Source organism: Bactrocera dorsalis, chromosome 3 (assembly GCF_023373825.1).
Source record: "Bactrocera dorsalis isolate Fly_Bdor chromosome 3, ASM2337382v1, whole genome shotgun sequence".
Taxonomy (NCBI): domain Eukaryota; kingdom Metazoa; phylum Arthropoda; class Insecta; order Diptera; family Tephritidae; genus Bactrocera; species Bactrocera dorsalis.
The window spans coordinates 69,391,459-69,414,208 of NC_064305.1; the positions used below are offsets into that span (position 1 = coordinate 69,391,459).

At 34.4% G+C, this 22,750-nt stretch overlaps 3 protein-coding genes across 22 annotated transcripts in view; 1 reads left to right on the forward strand and 2 right to left on the reverse strand.

The window, feature by feature from the left end:
- The window catches only part of LOC125777750 (uncharacterized), a 207,735-nt gene that overhangs the window by 148,429 nt on the left and 36,556 nt on the right, over positions 1-22,750 (reverse strand). The window lies entirely within an intron of this gene.
- Positions 1,498-22,750, forward strand: part of LOC105222906 (serine protease inhibitor 42Dd) — a 35,559-nt gene continuing 14,306 nt past the window's right edge. For 10 of the 15 annotated variants that reach the window (XM_011200466.4, XM_049453200.1, XM_011200464.4 and 7 more), the window contains exons 1-3: positions 1,498-1,686; positions 19,472-20,397; positions 20,495-20,636. In XM_011200466.4, the coding sequence (XP_011198768.2) occupies positions 1,590-1,686; positions 19,472-20,397; positions 20,495-20,636 (1,165 nt within the window). In that variant the 5' untranslated portion in view covers positions 1,498-1,589. Of the gene's footprint in view, positions 1,687-15,708; positions 16,111-19,471; positions 20,398-20,494; positions 20,637-20,886; positions 21,211-22,750 lie in introns of those variants that run through there. The other 5 variants (XM_029548929.2, XM_029548928.2, XM_011200460.4 and 2 more) reach the window with 4 other exon arrangements.
- LOC105222904 (serine protease inhibitor 42Dd) lies at positions 4,140-21,858 on the reverse strand. Of its 6 annotated transcripts, none has more exons than XM_011200456.4 (4): positions 21,834-21,858; positions 4,584-5,524; positions 4,381-4,522; positions 4,140-4,310 (listed from the first exon to the last, which is right to left on the reverse strand). In XM_011200456.4, the coding sequence occupies exons 1-4, from the start codon at positions 21,850-21,852 to the stop codon at positions 4,186-4,188; spliced, it is 1,227 nt and encodes a 408-aa protein (XP_011198758.2). In that variant the 5' UTR covers positions 21,853-21,858; the 3' UTR covers positions 4,140-4,185. The 6 variants fall into 6 exon arrangements, with proteins under 6 accessions (XP_011198758.2, XP_049309161.1, XP_011198760.2 ...); XM_049453204.1 differs by lacking the exon at positions 21,834-21,858 and adding an exon at positions 21,363-21,520; XM_011200458.4 differs by lacking the exon at positions 21,834-21,858 and adding an exon at positions 8,001-8,117.

Genomic DNA, 22,750 nt, shown 5'->3' on the forward strand with positions numbered 1-22,750 from the left:
AGATGCTCTCTGCCAACAATACTTTGGGCAGACATGCATGAGCGGACAAACTTTATATTTAATTAGAAATTATATACTTTTATTAAACTATTACACTAAATAAACATTAATTTACGCTTTCATTGCCTTCATACCGACATTAATCACTTGAAAGGTACAAAATCACAATGCAAACAAGTCAAAGCCTAGAGTGGCAATTGCATGCAGCTCATTCCTGCATTTAAAACATAAAGTTTAGCACTTTCTCACAACATTTATGCAAATCACTTGTACTACAACATCATTTACACGAATTTCAACTTTTAAATAAATATTGTATACGTTTCCGCGACACTTTTGCATTTTCAAAATGACGCGTCCTTGCAAATCCGTTCTTGCGCATTTTCACTTATTTTATTTGTGCTTAACGATGACAAAGCGGCGATTTTGACATTACAAGTCGATAAATTGAACAGAGTGGAGAGTGGTTGTTGAGTTCGCTAAACTTTTGTTGTGGCGTTGTTATTTATTACTTGTGGATATGTAAATATTTATACATACATACACACATATATTATTATTATTATTATTATTATTATTATTATTATTATTATTATTATTATTATTATTATTATTATTATTATTATTATTATTATTATTATTATTATTATTATTATTATTAATATTATTATTATTATTATTATTATTATTATTATTATTATATTGTTACAAAAAGTAGTATTAAGTTTTATTTGTATTGCTATATGCATCCCTGATTATGAACAATAGCTGTAGGTATATGGAATAGCATTTGTCTTGTTGTAGACATCTGGCGCCACGGCTGTCTGCTTGTCGAAACAATAGACATCTGGCGCCGCACTGTCTGCTTGTCTAGTTAAACAATTGCTGAGTCTGGCGCCGCGACTGTCCGTATAGCCGTATGTTCTGGTAATTTCCAGACGCGATATTCTAGAAGGACACGTCGGCATCAGCGAGAAGTGCGTGGCTATATAAGCCGTGGCAGCGCCAACGTAATCAATCAGTGCTAAGAGTAAACTGCTATAGTGTAGACGAGTTGTGAAATAAAGAGTTGTTGAATTAAATTAAACAGTGTTGATTTTATTTGTCAATCCAGAGATACGAACCTAACAAAGTAAACTAGCAAGAGTAAATTCGTAACAATATTATAACTATTAGGGGCAGAAAATTAAATTAAAATGCTTCATAAATGATTGAAAAATAAGAATAATATTATTTAATAAAAATTGATGAGTTTAACTGACTACTCGTACGTTCAAATTTATCGTTAAATATTGTCTTTTACAATCCGCCTCCGTTCAATCACTCTTAGCAACGGTTGTTGTCCCCACTTAAAAATATTTCCACAGGGTGACACTTTGCATTAAACCAGTGTGTCTGTACTAATTAAATCTTTCAGCGTTGCATTAAAACTGACGTACAAAAGAGAGCTCATATGTTTACTTGCGCTCTTTAAGCGGCTAATTAATTATTTGCTTTCGCGCAGTGCATACCACAACAAAGCGTAGTGCCGTCATTCTTGGCCGGCACACATAAATACTCCAACAAGTCAGCAAAAATTCAGTCAACAAATGTTGATGTCATTTATTGGACGTAAAATAGTTAACGCAAAGAATTTGCTAGCCCTGTGGAATCCCCTCAGCAGACGTGGAAACTATTGCAATTTTGGTAAGTAAAATAAAGAATTATTGAAGTTTGAAAATTGCGAAATAATATAAACTGTGAATAATTGAAGTGTTAGTAATCAGTGTGTGTATTGCTGGAAATATCAGATGAAAAATATCACTCACTTTCTATCAAAAAGCAACAAATGGCCGTGAAAGAGTTTTTGCGGTGGACAACGGAATGCTCAAAGAGAAATACATTGTGAAATTGTTATACAAAAGTATTTACAAACATACATATATAAAAACAGATGTGCGAGCGCTTCTACATACAGCCATATATATATATGTATGTATGTGCATTAAAAAATACACGCGTAGGAAAAAGTTGGCGATCAACAATAAAAACAATGAATGTATGCGTCATTTTCGGTGTAAATTGATGTTATCGATAATGTTTTGATTTCATATTCCATAAGTTTTTTTTTTATTTTTTATTAAAAAATATTTCACAAAACTATATTCATTATTTTTTTACTGCAATATTGTATATTTGAAATATTTTCGCATATTTCGCTATATGTTGTTATTCTGGAACTCCCCTTTTTGATGCCACTTTTCCGTGTATGTTGTGTATTTACCAACAAAACTGTAGCCAACAACACTAATTACATTTAGAGTCGTTAAAAATTAATTAAGCTACATATGTATGTAAATGTTTCGGAGATAGCTCAACAATTATCTTTAAAAATATATTATGGTGAGTAAACCACTTGGCTGTTAAAAGAAGAGTTGGATTAGTCACCAAATTTAGTGTTATTTTAATTTTAAAAATATATTTAAAAGTTGGCACGAAAACAAAAAATGCAGAAGGAAATGTCTTAGATCCTGTTAAATAAATATATATAAATATATATATATAAATGACCTCCAAATTGCGTCGATTTGGCCCTATCTGTCTGTATATGCGCGAACCAAACGCTGCTCGTTTGTCGGAATCACCTATATCAGACTATTGTAGCATATAGCTGCCATACAAACTGAACGATCGGAAACAAGTGTTTGTATGGAAAACTTTTTAAATTGACGAAATTTCTTTATGAAATTCAACGTGAATTATTTTCCAAAGTAACAGTACGATCTTCGAAGAAATTATTCAGATCGGATCGCTATAGCATATAGCTGCCATACAAACTGACCTATCAAAATCAAATTCTTGTAGGGAAACTTGTTCATTTGTGAAGGGAAGGGCTCTAAGATAATATTTTATTTTATTTTTACTAACCCTTAGTAGGTGTTGCCAAAAAAAGTAACAAAATAACCATAAAGGAACAAGCAACCTTCCGCAACTATGATCGATAACTTCAATCGATTAAATCTTCTTATAAAAATCTGTTTCGGAAGGTTTTAAAAATAGTTATTGATACAATGTATACTCATACATTAATATATAGTCATAATAGATGTTACACTAGAATTGCTTGCGATGAGTAATTGATTACTTTAATTAAAATGTATAATGTTAGTTTTATATGTTGTTGTCGGAGGAAACACGTTTATGGAAGAAAACTAGCAATTCGATTAAGTATTAATCTTATCTCAAGGTTTTTGTTTTCTTCCAAATCTTTATAGCTGATAACGAATAGATTTACTTTCAATAATCAAGCTAACTTTCTTGAAAACAATTTAATTAATCAAGTAGCTATCCAAGAAATCGGTAAAAATTTTATAAAAATCGAAATCTATTTCAAAAATCTTTTACCTTCGATCCGTACCTGACAAATATATCGATACTTTGATCGGTCTAGCTGTTTCGGAGAAGCTTTCCGCACGGACTATAAAAACAGCGTTTCAAGAAAAATGAGTGTAAAGTTTCTTATAAATAAGATATTGGACTTGTATAGTTGTCCGGTCACTGCGGAATCGTCGGAAGCTGCAAAGCTTATGAGCTTGCTAGAGAAGACACCCTTACTGCAATTTCAAACTATTAGAAGCCGGTTTTCCGATATCCTATTGCGTTCTAGCGCTGAACCTATGGACCTCCAGTGAGCTCGGCAACCGCAGATCAACAACAAGATTTTGTGAGTCTGCGAGATCCTTCTGCCCCAAGTGAACCGTCCCTCCGAACTACTTGTTCCTATCAAAGTCAATTTAGATGTTCTGACTAAACACTGTCCAAAAGGTACACACGCAGTGCTACTATTGCCTGGCTTTTGTCAGAGATTACAATATCTCGGTAGATACATCTTTTAAGAACCTAGCGACGTAACTGGGATTAATATCACTCGCGTTAATCAATATGGGATGAGCACAAAACACTTGTCGATGTATGATGTAATGAGCTATAAGGAGTTTTTGAATAACACAGAGATCAAATATGTTCAAATAAGATCCATCAATTTTGGATCCATCCGATCACCTAACCAAAGTTTACAAATACCCTTATCTTGGACGCAATATGAGCCATTCCATTAGTGAATATATTTTTTTTTATTAAATTAAAAAATATTTTACAAATATATTCGAAATTTTTTCAAAATCTTCACTCAACACATTCCGTTGCTTACAATCTCGCTACATGCCCTACAAAGTAGATGGCTTCCTTATTTCGTATCGCAAACACAAATGGATGATCCGCCTTGAAAACTTTTTGATCCAAGTTCAGGCTCATTGGCACGATTTTCATGACTGCAATAAAGATTATTTTATTATTACAAAAACATAAGATAAAATCAGCAGAGCAAAACAAACTACTCACATATGGCCGCGGCCGCCTCGGAGCCAGCCTCATTCACATCGAGGAACGCCTTGTGTTTGACATCGTCAACTCTTTGTTGTGGACCTGACGCAAAAAGACTGCTAAAATCAGCTGACCCGCTGAACATGTCTACCATACCTAACTGTAAATTTAAAATACAGAATTATTATACAAATTTACAATACAGAGTACGCACTACTAACCTGCTGCAGCGGTTGCTTCAGATCCACTTCGAATTCAATGCGAAACTTTGGCAAAAATATATCTACATCTGCGCCACGCATACGTTCGACAATCAAATTCAAATCAGCATTCGACAATTTTTGCTCCAACGCCGCTAAACCGTCAACTTTATTGGGCAAAAGCACCAGCATTGACAAATCCGAGTTTTTGTAGGGCAACTCGACAGCTTTCGCATCCAAATCCGCTAACTCGCCATATTTCACACGCTCATCGCCGTACATCATCGGCACCGATGACGTTTGGCCGTCGCTCATCCGGAACTCATGATCCGAAGTCGAGAACGCACTGAAGGGATGCAGCCACTTGGCTTTAAAGTAAATCGCGTTCACCAAGATGGCGCTAGTCTCGGCATTCACAGCATCTGGTTGTAATAAATTCTTGATTTTGCCCTCAGTTTCATGCTCTACCCACGTATTAATCGTTTGTACTGCATTCGCGGCGTCGGCGAATTTCGTTGGCACCGCTTCAGACTCAAAACTAGTTTTGGCAAGTTCATTGAACTTTGCCGACAATTCCAGCGACTCATTAACGTACACACGATTAGCCATGCGCAATTTGGGCGCATCCTCCGTTGCATTCGCGTCTTTATGGAAGTTCTTCTGCAGAAACGCCGCATAATCTGCCGCAATGCTCGGTTTATCCAACGCGGCTGGCAAACGCAAGCCGATGCGCAGTTGTTGCGCCGTTTCGCCTTCAGCGCCCAGGAAGGCTAACGCCAAGCAACTCTGTACGGAGGCTGGGGAAAAGACGACATTTTGCTGTGTACGCGTCTGCGCTAACGCTTGGAAAATATCCGCGGCGAAGAGATTGCGACTGGCCACTAACGAAGGTGCAATGGTGCCGGCTGTTGCCATGTTTATTAAGGTTGCAGCGATGAGTGTTTGTATGACTAGAAAACAGGCTGGGGAAAAATAAAATATTTCATTTGAAAACACATAAACTTCCTCGATTCCTTTGCAGTAATACTTATTGAGCTAAATTTTAAATACCTATAATTTTTTTTTAGGAAATATTTTTCTAGTATAACATTTCGATAGTCAATTGAAAAATATGTGTGCTTTAAAATATTTATTATTGAACCTTCCACAATTTTGTCTTGTTTACATTAGATCACGCCTATTTTGGTACTTGATTTTGTATATCTGGTTATATATGTATGTATATGTATTTGAATAAATAATTTTCATTAGGAATTAACACAAACAGTTATTAATTCCAAAGTGCTAATTAAAAATATATCTTGATAAGTCGTGACGCATATCTACACTCCCACGTTGGAACTCGCTGAACGCCACGAGCAACAGTAAGATCAACTGATTTGGAACTAATCGTCATAAATAGCATTGATAAAATTTTTATTATGGCTCATTACAGTTATTATACCTTGAGGGGAATCTATTGAGTTTGTCACGGTGTTTGCAGTACCTAGATAGAAACGTCAGGACCCTCTAAAGTGTATATCTATACTTTCTCTATTTAACTAAGGCCGTCTGTCTATTCGTGTATATGTGAACTAGCTCCACAGTTCCTCATATATGGGACTGAAATTTTCCACATGTTCTGTTCTTCGCAAGGACCAGCACATTTGACGAAACAGTCGATATTGGTCCACTATAGTATACAGCTGCCATACAAACTGATCGATCAAAAGGCAGTCCTTGTATGGGCAAGTTTTTTATTTGATGATCTATATTTACGACATTTGGCATCGAATATTCTTCAAGTCAACCGTATAATCTCCGAATAAGTTTTTGAGATCGGATAACTGTAGCATATAGCTGTCATACAAACTGATCGATCAAAAGGCAGTCCTTGTATGGGCAACTTTTTTATTTGTTGAGATATCTTCACGAAATTCTGTATGAATTATTGTTCAAGCCAACGGTGTAATCTCCGAACATATAGTTTAGATCGAACCCCTATAACATTTAGCTGCCATACAAACTGATCGATCAAAAGCAGCAGAAAGAGCTTTTCTTATTCTTTTATGATAAAAAAATTTAACTGTATAGGGTATTATAGCTACGGTGCAGTCGAAGTTAACATTTTCCCTTGTTTTTGCCAACTTTTGTTACGCTTGTATTGGATGTATAGTTTGGTAGTATAATAAACAATTATCGAAAATCGATAACAGCCAATGTGAATCACTAGTTCTTTTGTTTACTTTGAAATTCAAATTCGAATTGGCAAACGACATGCATTTTTCTAAGTTTTATGAAATTATACAAATTTAATAATAACAAAGTAGGAATACATATTTTTACACAACAAGTATTTCCACATAACTGCAGCTGCCGTAAGATTGTGTTTAGAAATTAGTAAGAGCACAAATATTTCCGACCGCAGCTAGAGGCGCACCACAAAGCAGAGTTGACTGTCAGCATAAAAAAAAAAAACAAATATAACAGCAAAAAAATAAAAAAAAATTCATCATAATAAGCTGTGTTACATCTAAGCACAAAATAAGCTGCTGTCTAATTTTTTCGACCGCCCAGTATTATAAAAAAAGTGCTTGCACCGCAAGCTAAGTTCAAACAAAATAAAAACGATAACAATATCAAACAAATATGACTCTTTCATATGAATATCGATCTCCAATTCACTAATATTCGCCACTCCGTTAAAATTCAAAATTTAAAAAAATATTTTACACGCTCAATGCTCAAAAGCGGCCTCCGTACGTGCTCCAAAACTTTTATCACCACTCAATGTTCGTTTTGAAAACTATACATTGCAATTTTTTGGCATAAATTTCACTTATTCGCCGAAAATTGTTTATTTGTTTAAAAGAAAGCTATGCAAACAAATACATACACCGTAATGACGTCATCTTTGCTGTTCGAGCTGCGTTAAACGATTTCATTTCTAATATTTTCTCAGAAAAATGTTCAATTGATTACTTCACTTTTTCAATGCTCTAATGAAACTAAGTAATTTCTATATTTCAACAAATTTATATGAGTAAATTGAGCTATAAATGCGAATCGGTGCATGGAAAAACAAATAATAAATATTTATTATTATACACACATAAAACGAAATAAACAAATAAACGGGAAAACCGCGATTTAAAGCCGAGTGTTGTGTACGCTTTCTTGTTGTTATTATTTTGTGATTTATTACGACTTTCTCACACGCTAACGCTCTCGCGGGCATTCTGGCTTTAAGTCAGTGTAACTTGCTGACAGGAAGTGGGGTCATTTAAACATCACCTGCGGCAGATTGTTTATAAACAACAACGAATTCCGTGAATAAACAAAACATTAAAAAACATATTTTTCTTCCCAATAACCGCGAGCACCAAAAAATCGTATATACATAATATTAATATATACCAATTTGTGCTACAAAATTCGCACAACAAATTTCAGACTTACACTCGACAAGGTTACCACAGTACTAAAAGCCGTAATATCTTATTTTGTGCGTACAAGTACCCACTATCTACTCGAATGCGATAAGTACGAAATGAGTAATCAGTAAAGTGTTTATATTTATTGCACATTCTTTGGAGCAAATAAATAAAGACAATATAGTGAGAAAATTGAGCGATACCTACACACACCGGGCTGAGCCCACATATGCATATCAATATTACAGTCAGTGCCAATATTAGATATACAAATAACCTGAACAAAAATAACGGGTTTTTCAATAAGAGTGCTACAAAAGTTTTTTTTTTAATAAAAACGGTTTGAAATATCAATAGAATTCTTTATTACTGTGAAAGTAACTTCGATTTATTTTCCATGGCCACAACGAGCACGCTTGCAGAAGTCTTGACACTGAACCCCATTTTCGACGGGTTTCGAGCATAAATCGCTTGATACTACTCCAATTTCACGTTTCATATTCGTACGAAATTCACCAATCGTCGCTAGCTTGTTGGTATAAACTATAGACTTGACGTAACCCCACAAGAAAGAGTCTAACGACGTCAAATCGCACGACCGAGACGGCCAATTGACTAGGCCATTTCGTGAAGTAACACGTTCACCAAACTTGGTTTTCAATAATCGATTGTGATATTCGCTGTGTGGCTTGTGATACCGTCCAGCTGGAACCCCATATTGTTCAAGTCCGTATCATCTAACATGAGTCAATATTCTGTTATTTTGGACCGGTAACGATTCCCATTCGCAGTAACGTACCAGTCTTGATCATCACGGAAGAAGTACAGCCTAATGACGCTGCCGTCCCATAAACGTCACAAAATTGTATTTTTTTTTTTCGGGATGTAATGGTGACTCGTGGAGTAGGTGCTTTTTTTTTTTAAAGTAGAGGGAAGCATCAAAAGCCGAGTGCGGAACTTTAATACGCTAAACCTAATCTACACCAAACTCCAGACTCTCCTACGGAACCACCTGATTACGTATTACTTCTTGGGAGTGATAAGACATTTAAGTCTCCTCTATGGCACGGTCTGACGGACGCCTATTCTGCTCTATATGTCTTTGTCATGATGGACGCAGCTGCTTCGCTGACAGCATTCCAGTTCTCAGTGAACTGACCCATAAGTGTCGTCAAATTTCCCACCGTAAAACTACCACCGAGTGTAGTTTTAAGTTCTTCCCTTGTCGTGGAGTACGTGTGGATTGCTGCGTACGCATATTTAGCTTATTGACGAAGCCATTTAGCCAGATACGAGCCTCATCGCTAAAGATGATCTTTAAATGAAAATCCGGATCATTTTGAGTTGTTGTTCAGTCCAATTGACGAACATACGACAATTCTGGTGGCCAAGTGGTTTCACTGGTTTACTTGCGCCAATTTGATCTTGTAAGGATGTACGCCAAAATCTCTTCGCAAAATTCGCCACAACGACGTCACAGAAATCCTCCACGCTTGTGAACGACGTCTGATAGACTGATTTGGGTCTTGACTTGCGTCAGTGACAGCAATATTATCGATACTACGGCACTTATTTGCCCCTGTCGATTCAAATTTTTCCAGAAAAAGTGGTATAAAAATGGTCCAATAAGTGATCCTTCCAAATAAGGCATAAACTTTCTTAAAATTGACAAACTTATAATGCCAATATATTGGACTTTTCAATCATTTTTCTTTATCTTAAAAAATATTTCTCTAAAAACAACAACAACCCTTTGTAGGGTAGATATACCGCAAAATAGTGGAAAGTAATGTTGAATAAGTACTCGTACTTTTAGTTCACGCTCCTCAATTACTTATCTTTAAGCCATTTTATTTCAAAAGCAAGAAAAAGCTTAAAGTTCGGCTGCACTGAAGCTATAATACTATTCCCAGATGAATTTCTGACAGGAAACATATACATCGGAAAACGTAACCAGACAGAGGTTTGCATTCAACAAAAGACATTTGACTGATTCTGTCTAGAAAAAAGATTTTAAATAAGGGTTTTTAATGGGATTATAAGCAGTCTACTATAGTTTTCCAAACTGAATAATTGTTTGGAGATTACAGCGTTGCCAGTAACAATAATCCTTGCCAAATTCCAAGAAGTTATCTTGTGAGATAAAAAAGTTTTCAAGGACTTTGACTTAATCTTGATCGGTTAGTTAATATGACAGTTATATGCTATTGAGGTCCGATTTTGGAGATAGGTACCGACATAAGAGCAACCTTTTAGGGAGAAAAGGGCGTATACAAAATTTCAAATCGAAGGCACCAATTTAAGTATATGCAGGCGGACAGCTAAATCTCTTAACACGCTGATCATTTATACAATATAAGTATTTTACAGGGTCTCCGAGATTTCCTTCTGAGTGTTAAAAACTGAATGGTAAACTTAACATTCGTACTTCACATAGTCTTGACACAAAAGCTGTCATAAAATAATGACACTCGTGTACGAATTGTAAACAAAAACAGCTGTTTGCTTTGTTCCATTGTGACAGCATTGTTTCCGCGCTGCAAAAATTAACTGTAACTGATTTTTTAAGAAAATATTTACATGTACTTAAAGTGATATAGATTATGTCTGTTTAAAGATAAATATAATATATGGCCGACAAAGCAAAGTAAAAAATTGGTGATGTATCAGAAGTTTTTAAGAATACAATGTACATATATAGTTTATGATTTACTTATGTACATATACCATAGACATATTTACCACAGTAAGATAAGAAACGTCTAAACATTTTAAAAATTTATAATGAGTCGATACTTATTATATCATTGATATAAAAATGGAGTTATCTTTGAAGAGTTACTCAAGTCATGGAAAATGTTCATCTCAAAAAAAAAAATAAAAGGAATATAGTAGATAACATGGATCGTGACATCATTAAATGAGGCTAATGTCGGTATTCTGCGTGAGACGAAAATGAGACTCCTGACTAACAGAATCACTAAATTACTATAGTCACTATTAGAGACATGAGACAATCGTCTCACGCAGAATACCGATATAAAGCTTTGTTTGCAATTAGTATGAAAGTATGACAGTTCGTTACAATGATGACGTTGCCTGACGCAATCTTATTTCTGTTATTATTAGGCATTCATTGAGGAAGATAATGACATGAATAATAGAATGACAATGCATAAGTAACTTGAAGATATGAAACACTACTATGTTTGTATGGAGTACAATATATAGTATATACGAATATTGTCAGAATTGAAGCGTCTTATCACATTGCCTACCTTCAACATACTAGAAAAACTATTAGCGAACCAACTGGCCTCAAATTGAATGATAAAAAACGCATAAGGAAATAATAATAAAAGTATTTCTCACCAACACAACAACAACTTCACTTCCTCAATTGAAAATTTAGTCAAAAATTGAGGGAAATCCCTACGGTTGCTATGCAAAACAAAATTTAGCTAATGTATTCAATCAGCTGACGTTTAACCCCTAAACAGTCAAAAACTTAAAGCTTAACAGAATTCCAATGAATTATGCCTCACAATACTATCCCAAATTTGTTTATTGCCGTCATGAAATAGTACAATTGTTAGCAACAACAACCATAGTACGTAAACAATTGCCCGGTCTTTTTCCTTACCTCTTTTTGCTCTCTTCTTTTATCGCTCTCTACATGAGTAGGACAGAGAATATATTATGAAATAGCGGGTGATGAAATCAGTTTTTTGGGGATTTTTATTTTGTAGCAGTAATAATTAATAATTAAAAATTAAAAAAAAAACAAGTAAGGAAGAGCTAAGTTTGGGTGTAACTGAACATTTTATACTCTTGCAGCTTTCAAGAATCAAAGCCAGGGAAATACCTTACGATGTAGGTAACGCGTCAACAAGAGAACCGGAATCTACTGACTGACCGACTTATTCGGCATAAGGTTTGTTAGAAAAACGAAAATCATTATACATATCTAGTATATGAGAGTTGGGGTAGCATCGACCTTATTTTATCTATTAACCTATTATCATGCCACATGCCACATACTAAAAAAATGTTCCCTGGGTTTGATTAACCTACCTCACATTTCATCACCAATAATATGGCATAAAATCAGCCGTGTGTTCGAAAATCCTGGTTATATGAGCACTAGATCAAGTTATCACCCAATTTTAGGCACAAAGATACACTGTTATGAGTAAACGCACTATCTTATTTTCATTGAGATAATTTACTCGTATATACCGGTATAAAATCAACCGGGAGCTCGAAAATCTTTATATTAGGTATATCAGGGCTCAGGAGATTTTGGACCCCACTCAACTTATTTTTGATACACTGACATACTTTTAAGGGAAAAAGATTCTCTCTGAATTTTAATTGTATATCCTATACCTTGATCGATATTTTCGGTCAAAAATCAACTAAAGGGTGATTTTTTAAGAGCTTGATAACTTTTTTTAAAAAAAAAACGCATAAAATTTGCAAAATCTCATCGGTTCTTTATTTGAAACGTTAGATTGGTTCATGACATTTACTTTTTGAAGATAATTTCATTTAAATGTTGACCGCGGCTGCGTCTTAGGTGGTCCATTCGGAAAGTCCAATTTTGGGCAACTTTTTCGAGCATTTCGGCCGGAATAGCCCGAATTTCTTCGGAAATGTTGTCTTCCAAAGCTGGAATAGTTGCTGGCTTATTTCTGTAGACTTTAGACTTGACGTAGCCCCACAAAAAATAGTCTAAAGGCGTTAAATCGCATGATCTTGGTGGCCAACTTACGGGTCCATTTCTTGAGATGAATTGTTGTCCGAAGTTTTCCCTCAAAATGGCCATAGAATCGCGAACTGTGTGGCATGTAGCGCCATCTTGTTGAAACCACATGTCAACCAAGTTCAGTTCTTCCATTTTTGGCAACAAAAAGTTTGTTAGCATCGAACGATAGCGATCGCCATTCACCGTAACGTTGCGTCCAACAGCATCTTTGAAAAAATACGGTCCAATGATTCCACCAGCGTACAAACCACACCAAACAGTGCATTTTTCGGGATGCATGGGCAGTTCTTGAACGGCTTCTGGTTGCTCTTCACCCCAAATGCGGCAATTTTGCTTATTTACGTAGCCATTCAACCAGAAATGAGCCTCATCGCTGAACAAAATTTGTCGATAAACACATTTCGAACCGAACACTGATTTTGGTAATAAAATTCAATGATTTGCAAGCGTTGCTCGTTAGTAAGTCTATTCATGATGAAATGTCAAAGCATACTGAGCATCTTTCTCTTTGACACCATGTCTGAAATCCCACGTGATCTGTCAAATACTAATGCATGAAAATCCTAACCTCAAAAAAATCACCCGTTACATACGTATAATAATGCTGGAGACCACATATTTGGTACCTATGGCCTTGAACAGTTTTGTTTGGATTTGGACAATTTTGGTCATAGCATACATTCTTTACATAAGGCGGTGTCAGGCCTATCGGCCTATTTTCACAACGGCTCACAAAAAACCCTCTCATACCTTTTCAGTGGATGGGGTTATCTTCCGATTTCATCCACTTTTACAGTATCGATAGAGGTGCAAAAGGGATTTGTCGTGAGCGAATTTGGTTATTGTAGCTTAGGTGATTTAAGAGCCATGTATATAAAAACAAATTGAGTGTGGACCACGCCAAATTTTTCCAAATGTTTAGCCCAGAGATGTCCCTCGCTACTGTGATCCTCTATGCCAAATAATTATTTAATCTAATGCTTAGTTAAGACCTTTTTTTCGTTTTCAATTAATGGCATTTTGTGGACAAAGTTTCTTACAGACGGACAGATTTCAACTTTTCTAGTCATCCGGATCATTTATGTATAGCTTGTTGAGTGGCGAATACTTTTGTCCATCTGTGTATATATGTATGTATATCTGCATAACCTTATATCTATCTCAATTAGTTTTAGGTGATACGTACAACCGTTAGCTGAACAAAACTATTATACTCTGTAGCAACATGTAGCAAGAGTATAAAAATAATAATAAAATTTAATGGTTAATAAAACGCAATGTACAACTGACGTAAAAGGATTCCATATCAAAATAAACTAGAAAAGTGTAAATCCCCAAATATCTGATTATTTACTTTTAAGTCTATTTGAGGTATAGAGGATTTTTTACCAAAACTAGACTTCGTGGCATTTTATGGATAAAAAGTGGGTGATTTACCTCATACCTGCTTTATGTGTATATTTATGTATATGAAAATGTTCGTTTGGGAAACACCTTTGGTTTTCCCAATATCTATTTGCGTGGATCAAACCGTCATAATATGTATGTATAGTATGTACGTACACATATAGGTGGCGGTTAGTAAGCGTTTGGTTTTGCATAACTAAGAATTAGCAGTATAAATATATATGTATCTAGTAATTACCCACGTAATTATTTTTAAATAACAAAACTTATAGAGAAAACTACAAGCTATGTATGTGAAAATAGATATTAATTATAAGTAAAATACTTACGGTAAATATTAAATATATTTAATAAAGTATATGCTTCCAATATTTATATAATATTTAAATTGTACATATTTTAGAGGTTTATTAAAATAAAATTATTAAAAAATTTTATCATTTTAAAAATTTTTTTAATTCTTTATTTTTTTTAATTTTTGGTTTATTTTTATTAATTTATTAATTTTTATTTTTTTAATTTTTTTTTTATTTTTTTTTTTACCAAATGCCTCTTTCTATCCAAGATCTATGTATATTTAAACAAATTTTTCGTACAACACATTTTTTAAAAAATATTGGACAAGAAATATTTATTCTTTTGACTCAATATGAAAAATTTTGGATTTATAAATTTTCAAAATTTCACCTCATGAAAAAATTACCTTTAAATATCTTCATATACGTATAAGTTTTTCATTACAAAAGTAACTAGCCGGCCTCTTTTATACGATTTTTTCTTAGCTTTCCAATGAGATATGCGTTCAAATTAATCGAATTTTTTTTTACTATTTTTATTCCATTTTTTATATACCTAATATAGCTCTTTAGTTACTAATTAATGAATTTCGGAGTTGAGTGAGTTATTTTTATTAATTTTTTTATCACAAAAATGTTGCCCTATTATTGATTTTTCGTCATATACGTATATATAAGTTTTTCATTATGAAAATAACTTGACGGTATATTGTTTACAATTTTTTCTCAGCTTTCCAATGTGATAATACTCAAATTTTTCGACTTTTTTGTAAAAAAGGTAAATTTTTATAAACAAATATTTTTTTCTATTTGTAACTATTTTTATCACATTTTTTATATGCCTAATATGGCTCTTCAGTTACTAATTTATAATTTTCGGAGTGGAAGGTACTAAATAATGTTTTTGACTTATTCTCGCCCTGTCTCTCACGCTAGCGGCTGGCGCAGTGAGATTTTTTTGTTTTTGTAAAACTATATTTTAATTTTTTTATGTAAAAATATTTTACATTTTTATTATTTATTTCAATTTATTTTAACTTCAATATTACTTTTCTTATTCACTTTACTTTTATTTATTTTTTTATCAGAAAATTATTATTATAAATTTGCAATCCTTAAACAACGTTTATAAAAATATTAAAACTATGTAAGCTATTACTTGATTTATAACTACATTCACAACTACAATGTTTGTCAATATTCTATTCTGGGTATTCTTTCGAACACGCTGATAAGTGCAAGCATGTACAGTAACATTTCCGATTCAGTCTCGTTTTGCACACACGTCGGTTCGGTTGTGGCTTTGAACGAATTTAAAACGAATCAAATAGTGAGAAGTGAAATAAAATAAATATAAATAGATTTTTACAATTTTTGGGTAAAATATTTAATAAAGTTATTTTAGTGCGAAGAAAATTGTGAGCGCACTGATTGAGCCCGAAAATTTATTGCAATAGTTTTGTGAAAAACAACAAAAAATATTTTGTGCAAGTAATTACAATATTAAATATTAAAAAATAAGTAAACAGCGAATATGTGGTATTGATTGTGTAGTGATAGCATAGAAATAAATTACAACAAATATAAATATATGTATAGAGATCACAAATCATCACAAACGCAGATAAACTACAAAATGTTATCGCCAGGGAATTTTGTGCGCGGTAAGTTTCGGATTACTTGTCGAACCGACATACAATATTCCTTGCTCAATGAGACACGTAATACATAAACACATATTTGTACTTATATAAATATCTATACATATGTATGTATGTATGTAACAAGTAAATATATGTTAATATGTTCAGATTAATTCGAAGTTTGCGCCCTTTTGACCAGAACGGCAAAACAAAATGTTACCGTAAGAAGAAAAGAACTGTCAAAATATCAGTAATAAATGTAAACAAGAAAGTCATATATCAAATTTTAAAAGTAATTATTATTAAAGAATTATTATATTTGCGTAAAACTAGTTCTTTGATAAAACACAATGTATGTACATACTTGTATCTGACAGGTTGACCGATATTTTCGCTAAAATTCACGATAGAACTGGCATCAGGGGCTTGAATGGAGTTTGAATAGTTTTGGTCCGACTTGGTCAATTTTTGGTAATAAGGTGGCTCACCCCAAAAGTATTTGTACAAAGTTTTATCTGCATATACTATATGCTACGGGATTTGTATACTGGAAGAATCATATAGAATTCAAAATTGCGCCGTTAGGGAAGTAGACGTGATCGTAGCCCGATTTCGCTCATTTTCACATCGTAATATAGTAGTATCTGAAGAATATTATATGCCGATTTTGGCTCAAATCGATAGTGTAAGCCTCAAGATACTCGTTTGTGATTTCAGCTGAAAGAGCGCAATGCCACGCCCATCATAAAATATTGAAGCCCCACGCCTTTAAAGCTCTCTCATGTCACCTCGGGGATAAAATGTAATACCTCCGACGTGTTTAGTATTGATTTATAGCGCTTTTAATAGATTTTAACTGTACCGTTACATGGGGAGTGAGCGAGGACATCTTCCGATTTCATCTATTTTTACACTGTGAAAGAATCAGATGGAATTTAAAACAGTGTTATATGCGAAATATGCGTTTTTTATGTCTGATCGCACTATATTGTAAAAATTTACTACTTTTTTTTTACTTACCGAATTTGGTTAAAATCGATTGACTAGCTGCCGAGTTATGGGTTTTCAACTAAAAATTTGATACCAGCACTCGAGATGGTAACAAAAGTATTGAATTTCATCGGGTATAAAAGTTTCTGTCTCCGTCGGATTTGGTTATAGACTTTTCGCATCTTTCATAGTGTTTCCACAAGAAGGGTTGAAATGCCAAAAATATTTGCCTTGAGCGAATTTGATAGTTATAGCTCAAATGGTTTAGAAAAAATTTACATTACACTATAAGAGAGCGGTGTCGCGTCCTCTTTAAACAAAAGTTTTCAACCACAGATGCCTTTCACTAATACAATTGTTTTAAATAACAGCGTTGTAAAATATCATATTGTGTAGCTTAGTTATGTCCCTTTGTAGGTTTTCGACTAGGACTATTGTGACCGTGGCAATAGTTTTATTCGACCTCCAACACTCCTTGGATGACAAGGACCAAGTTTCATCAAGAAATCTCAAGTAATCGCTAGCACGGGAGGACAGGCGGACAGTTACTCGGAATTTAACTCGTCTCCTCATCCATCATTTTTCACATAAATACACACACTTTGTGTGGTACGGAAATTTTTCTGCGGCGGCGATGCGCATTTTTTATCTTTATGTAAAAACATTTTATGGTGGCAATCAATTTCTTCTACAAGTATAATATTGAAGATTTGTAATGCAACCCTAAAACTTTCAATTTGTTTGCATACAAATTCATAATGAGTATATGTACATAATTTCTGTTAGTTTTGTACGCAAACTTATTCTTTATATATCGCTCATTTGCTGCAAGACCGGCATAAATCAAAAAACGTGATTTTTGAGTTAATGCTGCAGAATTGTTCGTTATATCATACTTCATGTTGAGTGAAAAATTCATATGAATACCTCTTATATCCTCCGCTTGAGAAGAGGTGTAAGGTTGGAGTCACCGTGTAAGGTTGTAGTCAGTTGAAAACTTTAAACGCGTTTTCTGGAGAATCGATTTTTTTCACTTATGTCGGTCTTGCAGCAAATGAGCGATATGTGAAACTCCATATCTATTACACATTTGATTTCAATAACCTTGAACCCGCTGAAGCGCCAACTACATCTAATCAGATCTAGATGTGTGTATGTATATATGTATGTATGGATCAATTAAATATTTGCATCATACTTTGGAAATATTTTAAACTGACGTCAAATGCACCTACTGTACAAGCCGAAGCCAACATTTTCCAAGGAAATATCTTCATTGGCTCTGCATTGTTTTTCTCGTTAGTTGAAATTACTTGTAATAGGCGCAGTTCATTAAGTGAAAGTATAATTTATATATTGTACATTTTTCCTCCAATATTTAATCAAAGAAATCGAACTAAAAAGAACCGCAATTTCGAAAACTAGTCTGTCATTAGATTGGGATGTATTCCAGGGACCTGGAGGCAGGTTAATGTCGAGTTCTTCCCGAAGGCCCACAAGATATCGCATGTCGTGACCAATGTTTTCAGACCCATCAGTCTTTCCTCTTTCCTACTACTAATTGATCTGTACTTAAGGACTAGTATTCTGAGAAATCGATTTTCATGGACACTACTTGACTATTGGAAAAAAATATACATACATAAATTTGCGGTAGGGACTTTCGTCGATATCGAGGGGCATTCAAAAGCGTATAACCGAAACCGGTAATTAGATGTTTCTATCGACTTTTAAGCCTCCCATTTTCAGACTTCTTTGCGATGGCACGATCCTCGCGAAATTACGAAATGGGCTATGGAATCCTCTCAGACTTTCATTTAATTTAAAAATATTTTTGTTTGGGGGAGAAAGACTAGCTGGAGGAGAGGGGCGGTAAGGATGGATAAAAGCTTGTAGGTAGAATTGGTATAGGAGTATGGTGTCGGCAACTAGGAATCAACTCCAGTTTTAAGCTTTCTGTCACGGCAGCGTCTTTCAAGCTAGAGAGACCATGTGGTAAAAGTAGCAGTAGATCTACTACTCCGGAGCGCAGTATCCTTCAGAGTGGTGACTATCCATTCCGATTGTAGGGCGGCGATATTAACCTTGAGCTCGTTGGAAATATGCTCGAGACTAGTGAAGGGAACTCTAGATATCCATATCTGATATTGGTTTACCTCAGTCTTACCAGCTTTAGAATGAAAACGGATAGGAGCCTCGTTTGCTGCTTGTGATTTATTAATGGGTTATTGGGCCTCAAGTCAGCTCAGCAAGCGTCACTTGACTTGTTCTCTGCTAAATTCAAGTTAGATTGGACCACATAATTAAATACATAATATTTTGCTGATACATTTAATAATCGATTAGGTTTTAAATTAATTACTTATGTTCTTATTTCCTCTTCTAATTTCAGGTACCTTCCTATCATTCGTTCTATTACTCTCCGTATACACAACAACTGCAACCATGTCGAGTCACGATCAACTTGTAGCACAACGCGAGTTCGCCAGCAAATCTGCACAATTTGCCGTAAAACTCTTTAATCAGATGCACAACAAAGACCCAAACAAGAATATTATATACTCGCCTTTCTCGATACAAACATGTGTGGGCATGGCACGCATTGGCGCGGTCGGTGAAACCGCTGCGGAACTCGACCGCGGTCTGGGTCTACCATCGAACGATGTGACGGCAATCGCCGATACTTTCCACAGTATATTGGTGACCTATAAGGATAGTCCGATTTTAAAGGTGGCCAATAAGATTTACGTTATGCAAGGCTACAGCGTCAAGAAGGAATTCAATGAAATCGCCACAACCAAATTCTTCTCCTCAGCCGATAGCATTAATTTCGCTGACAGCACTAACGCGGCCAATACAATTAACAAGTGGGTGGAATCCAAAACGAATAATCTAATCAAGGATCTCATTGCACCGGATGCAGTGGATTCCGATACGCGCGTGGTATTGGTCAATGCCATACACTTTAAGGGCGAATGGAAGTATCAGTTCCCGAAATCGGCAACACGTGATGATGATTTCTACCTGAATGAAGTCGATTCGGTGCGTGTGCCAATGATGAATTTGAAGGAAACCTTCGGCTATGGTGTTATATCCGAATTGGACGCCACCGTGCTCGAAATGCCCTACAAGGACTCCGATCTATCGATGGTGGTGATATTGCCAAACTCACGCACAGGATTGGCCAGTCTGCAGGAGAAGCTGAAGAACTTCAATCTCAGTGACATCACACGTTATTTGATGCACACGAAAGTCATTGTGAAAATGCCCAAATTCAAGGCGGAATATGATATCCAATTGAATGATGCTTTGATAAATGTAAATAATTGCTGTTCTTGTTGTTTTTTTAAGTGAAATTTTATTTTTTTTTTATATTCAAATACCTCTAACACACCATATATGGCATTTTCCACAGCTTGGCATGGCGCGCATGTTCAGCAAAAACGCTGAATTCAGTAACATGCTCGATTCGGACGAGCGACTACAGGTCTCAAAAGTCGTGCACAAAGCCTTCATCGAAGTGAACGAGGAAGGCACTGAGGCCGCGGCGGCTACTGGTAAGCATTATTTTTTTTCTCAAATTCATTCACATATGTATGTTTGTCTTTCTGTTTGCCATTTTACACATACATACATATATGTTCACTCTGCACATCTTTATGTTTCTATGCTCATCTTTAATATTGTATTATATTTCTTACTAGCATAAGTTTATCTATAGTTAACACCACAAACATACATACATACATATCTGCAAGTGCATAATTTATTTATCTGTGAGTATGTGTGTTTCTGTTTTCTCATTAGGCGCCGTTATACGTAAAAAACGTTGTGCCATGTCCTTTTCCGAAATACCGGAATTTCACGCTGATCATCCATTCTTATATACGATCAAACATAACAGTACCGGAGATATAGCTACAGCAATTTTACTGTTTTTGGGCACAGTGAGCAGCCTGGATGCTGTAAATGCATCCGAAAATCATGATGAATTGTAAAATGAAATATTCATTAGGCTTGTTGTTGTAGTAGTACCTCATATGCATATTAAAAAAAAAAAATTATATATTGTAAATTATTTATTTAAGTCTACATAAAGTCGAACAAATAAAAATAAAGGTATTAAACATAGATGATTCTAAATTAATTGCAATATATTGTATGTAGAGAGTACTGTGGTGGTCTTCACATACTACATATATATATTTACATATGTATATGTATAATTAGTGGACTTGCTAACATGACACAGACTGTAGCTTTAAAATTTTCACTTTTTGTACTTTGTTGATTACTGTAAGCCAATTGGTTTATTCCCCGGTTAATAACCAAAAGCGCTAACTGATGTTTCTGTTAAAGCTTTTATGAATTTCGTACACCCCAATTGACTATTCTAACTGAAACTCCTGTGTACATGTAAATAATCATTCTTCCTTTCTTACGCAAAGGCCTTATAACTTGCACATTTAGTTCCCGCGCTAACTCTTTTAACGTATTAACGTTTCGGTAGCCGTATCTTGCTTGGATGCTATACCCCGCTGTAGAACATTTAATGTAAAAAACTATCAAAGTTGCTTTAATATTCATTCTGACACCACGATTGCGATAAATTAATTTAAATTAGTCTTTGAACGGACTTAAAAATCTGCCCGGCCATAAATGCAACACTTTTTTGATAAAAGAAAACACTATTAACATCACTCGATCGCTGGAATTTTCTAGCAGTTTTTTCTTTTATCGGCATTTCTTTATACCTAAAACCATTTTCAGCATCGTGAAGACTTTCTAACTATTTAAAATATTTCTATTATATTAACTACTCTATATTAGCACACAATATTTTCATAAAAAATTCTAAATATCTGCTAAATGTCACAACGAAAACAGCTGATTTTTGTCATTTCAAAGTACAGAGTGCTCAAAGTAGTGTGTAATTTTTTTTTAATTTATTAAAAATCGCTAAAGCCCACTAAAAATATAAAAATAAAATCAAAAAATATAATATTTAGCACAAATTAAAATGTTTTTAGGAATTTTCTAAAAATCAAAATATTATAAAAAATTAACTGAATTGAAAATATTGAAATTTTTTACATTTTTACTCCAATTTGGAAAATATTTCTTTCTCGTATTTTTTTTTTTTTTTTTTTTAAACAAAAGAAAATATTTTATAATTAATATATTACGAGTATATGTATATCGGAAAAAACGAAACCGAATTACAAAGAGTGATCCATTCCAAGGTTATCTGCTTTTTTTTAAGGAAAAACTCAGAAACTTAAAACTTAATAGGGAATCTTTATTATCATTCGAAAGAACATTCTTTGGCATTTATTTTTTGAAGATTATCTCTATATTATCTCTTTCAAATGTTTGCCACGACTACGTCTCAAATGGTTCATCCATTGGGTCCAATTTTCGATGACTCATTCGAGCATTTCGACTGGTAACTGGCGAATGACACGCGCGAGTTTTGCTCCAAGACCTGAATCGAAGTGAGATTGCCTGCATAGACTTTACATATCCCCACCGGACTAACGGTGTGATATCAAACGATCTTGGTGGCCAATTGACCGGCCCAAAACGTGAAATTATCATCTCACCGAAGTGTTCTCTCAATAAATCCATTGATTGATGCGATGTGTGGAAAGTGACACAATTTTGTTGAAGC

Excerpts from the sequence above, each read along its gene's own strand:
- LOC105222904 (XM_049453202.1), bottom strand. The coding sequence starts at position 7,887 with ATGTTTTGTTTATTCACGGAATTCGTTGTTGTTTATAAACAATCTGCC. Across the intron at positions 4,523-4,583 it reads TGAAGCAACCGCTGCAGCAG|TTAGGTATGGTAGACATGTT; the intron begins GTTAGTAGTGCG and ends TTAAATTTACAG. Across the intron at positions 4,311-4,380 it reads CGAGGCGGCCGCGGCCATAT|TCATGAAAATCGTGCCAATG; the intron begins GTGAGTAGTTTG and ends TCTTTATTGCAG.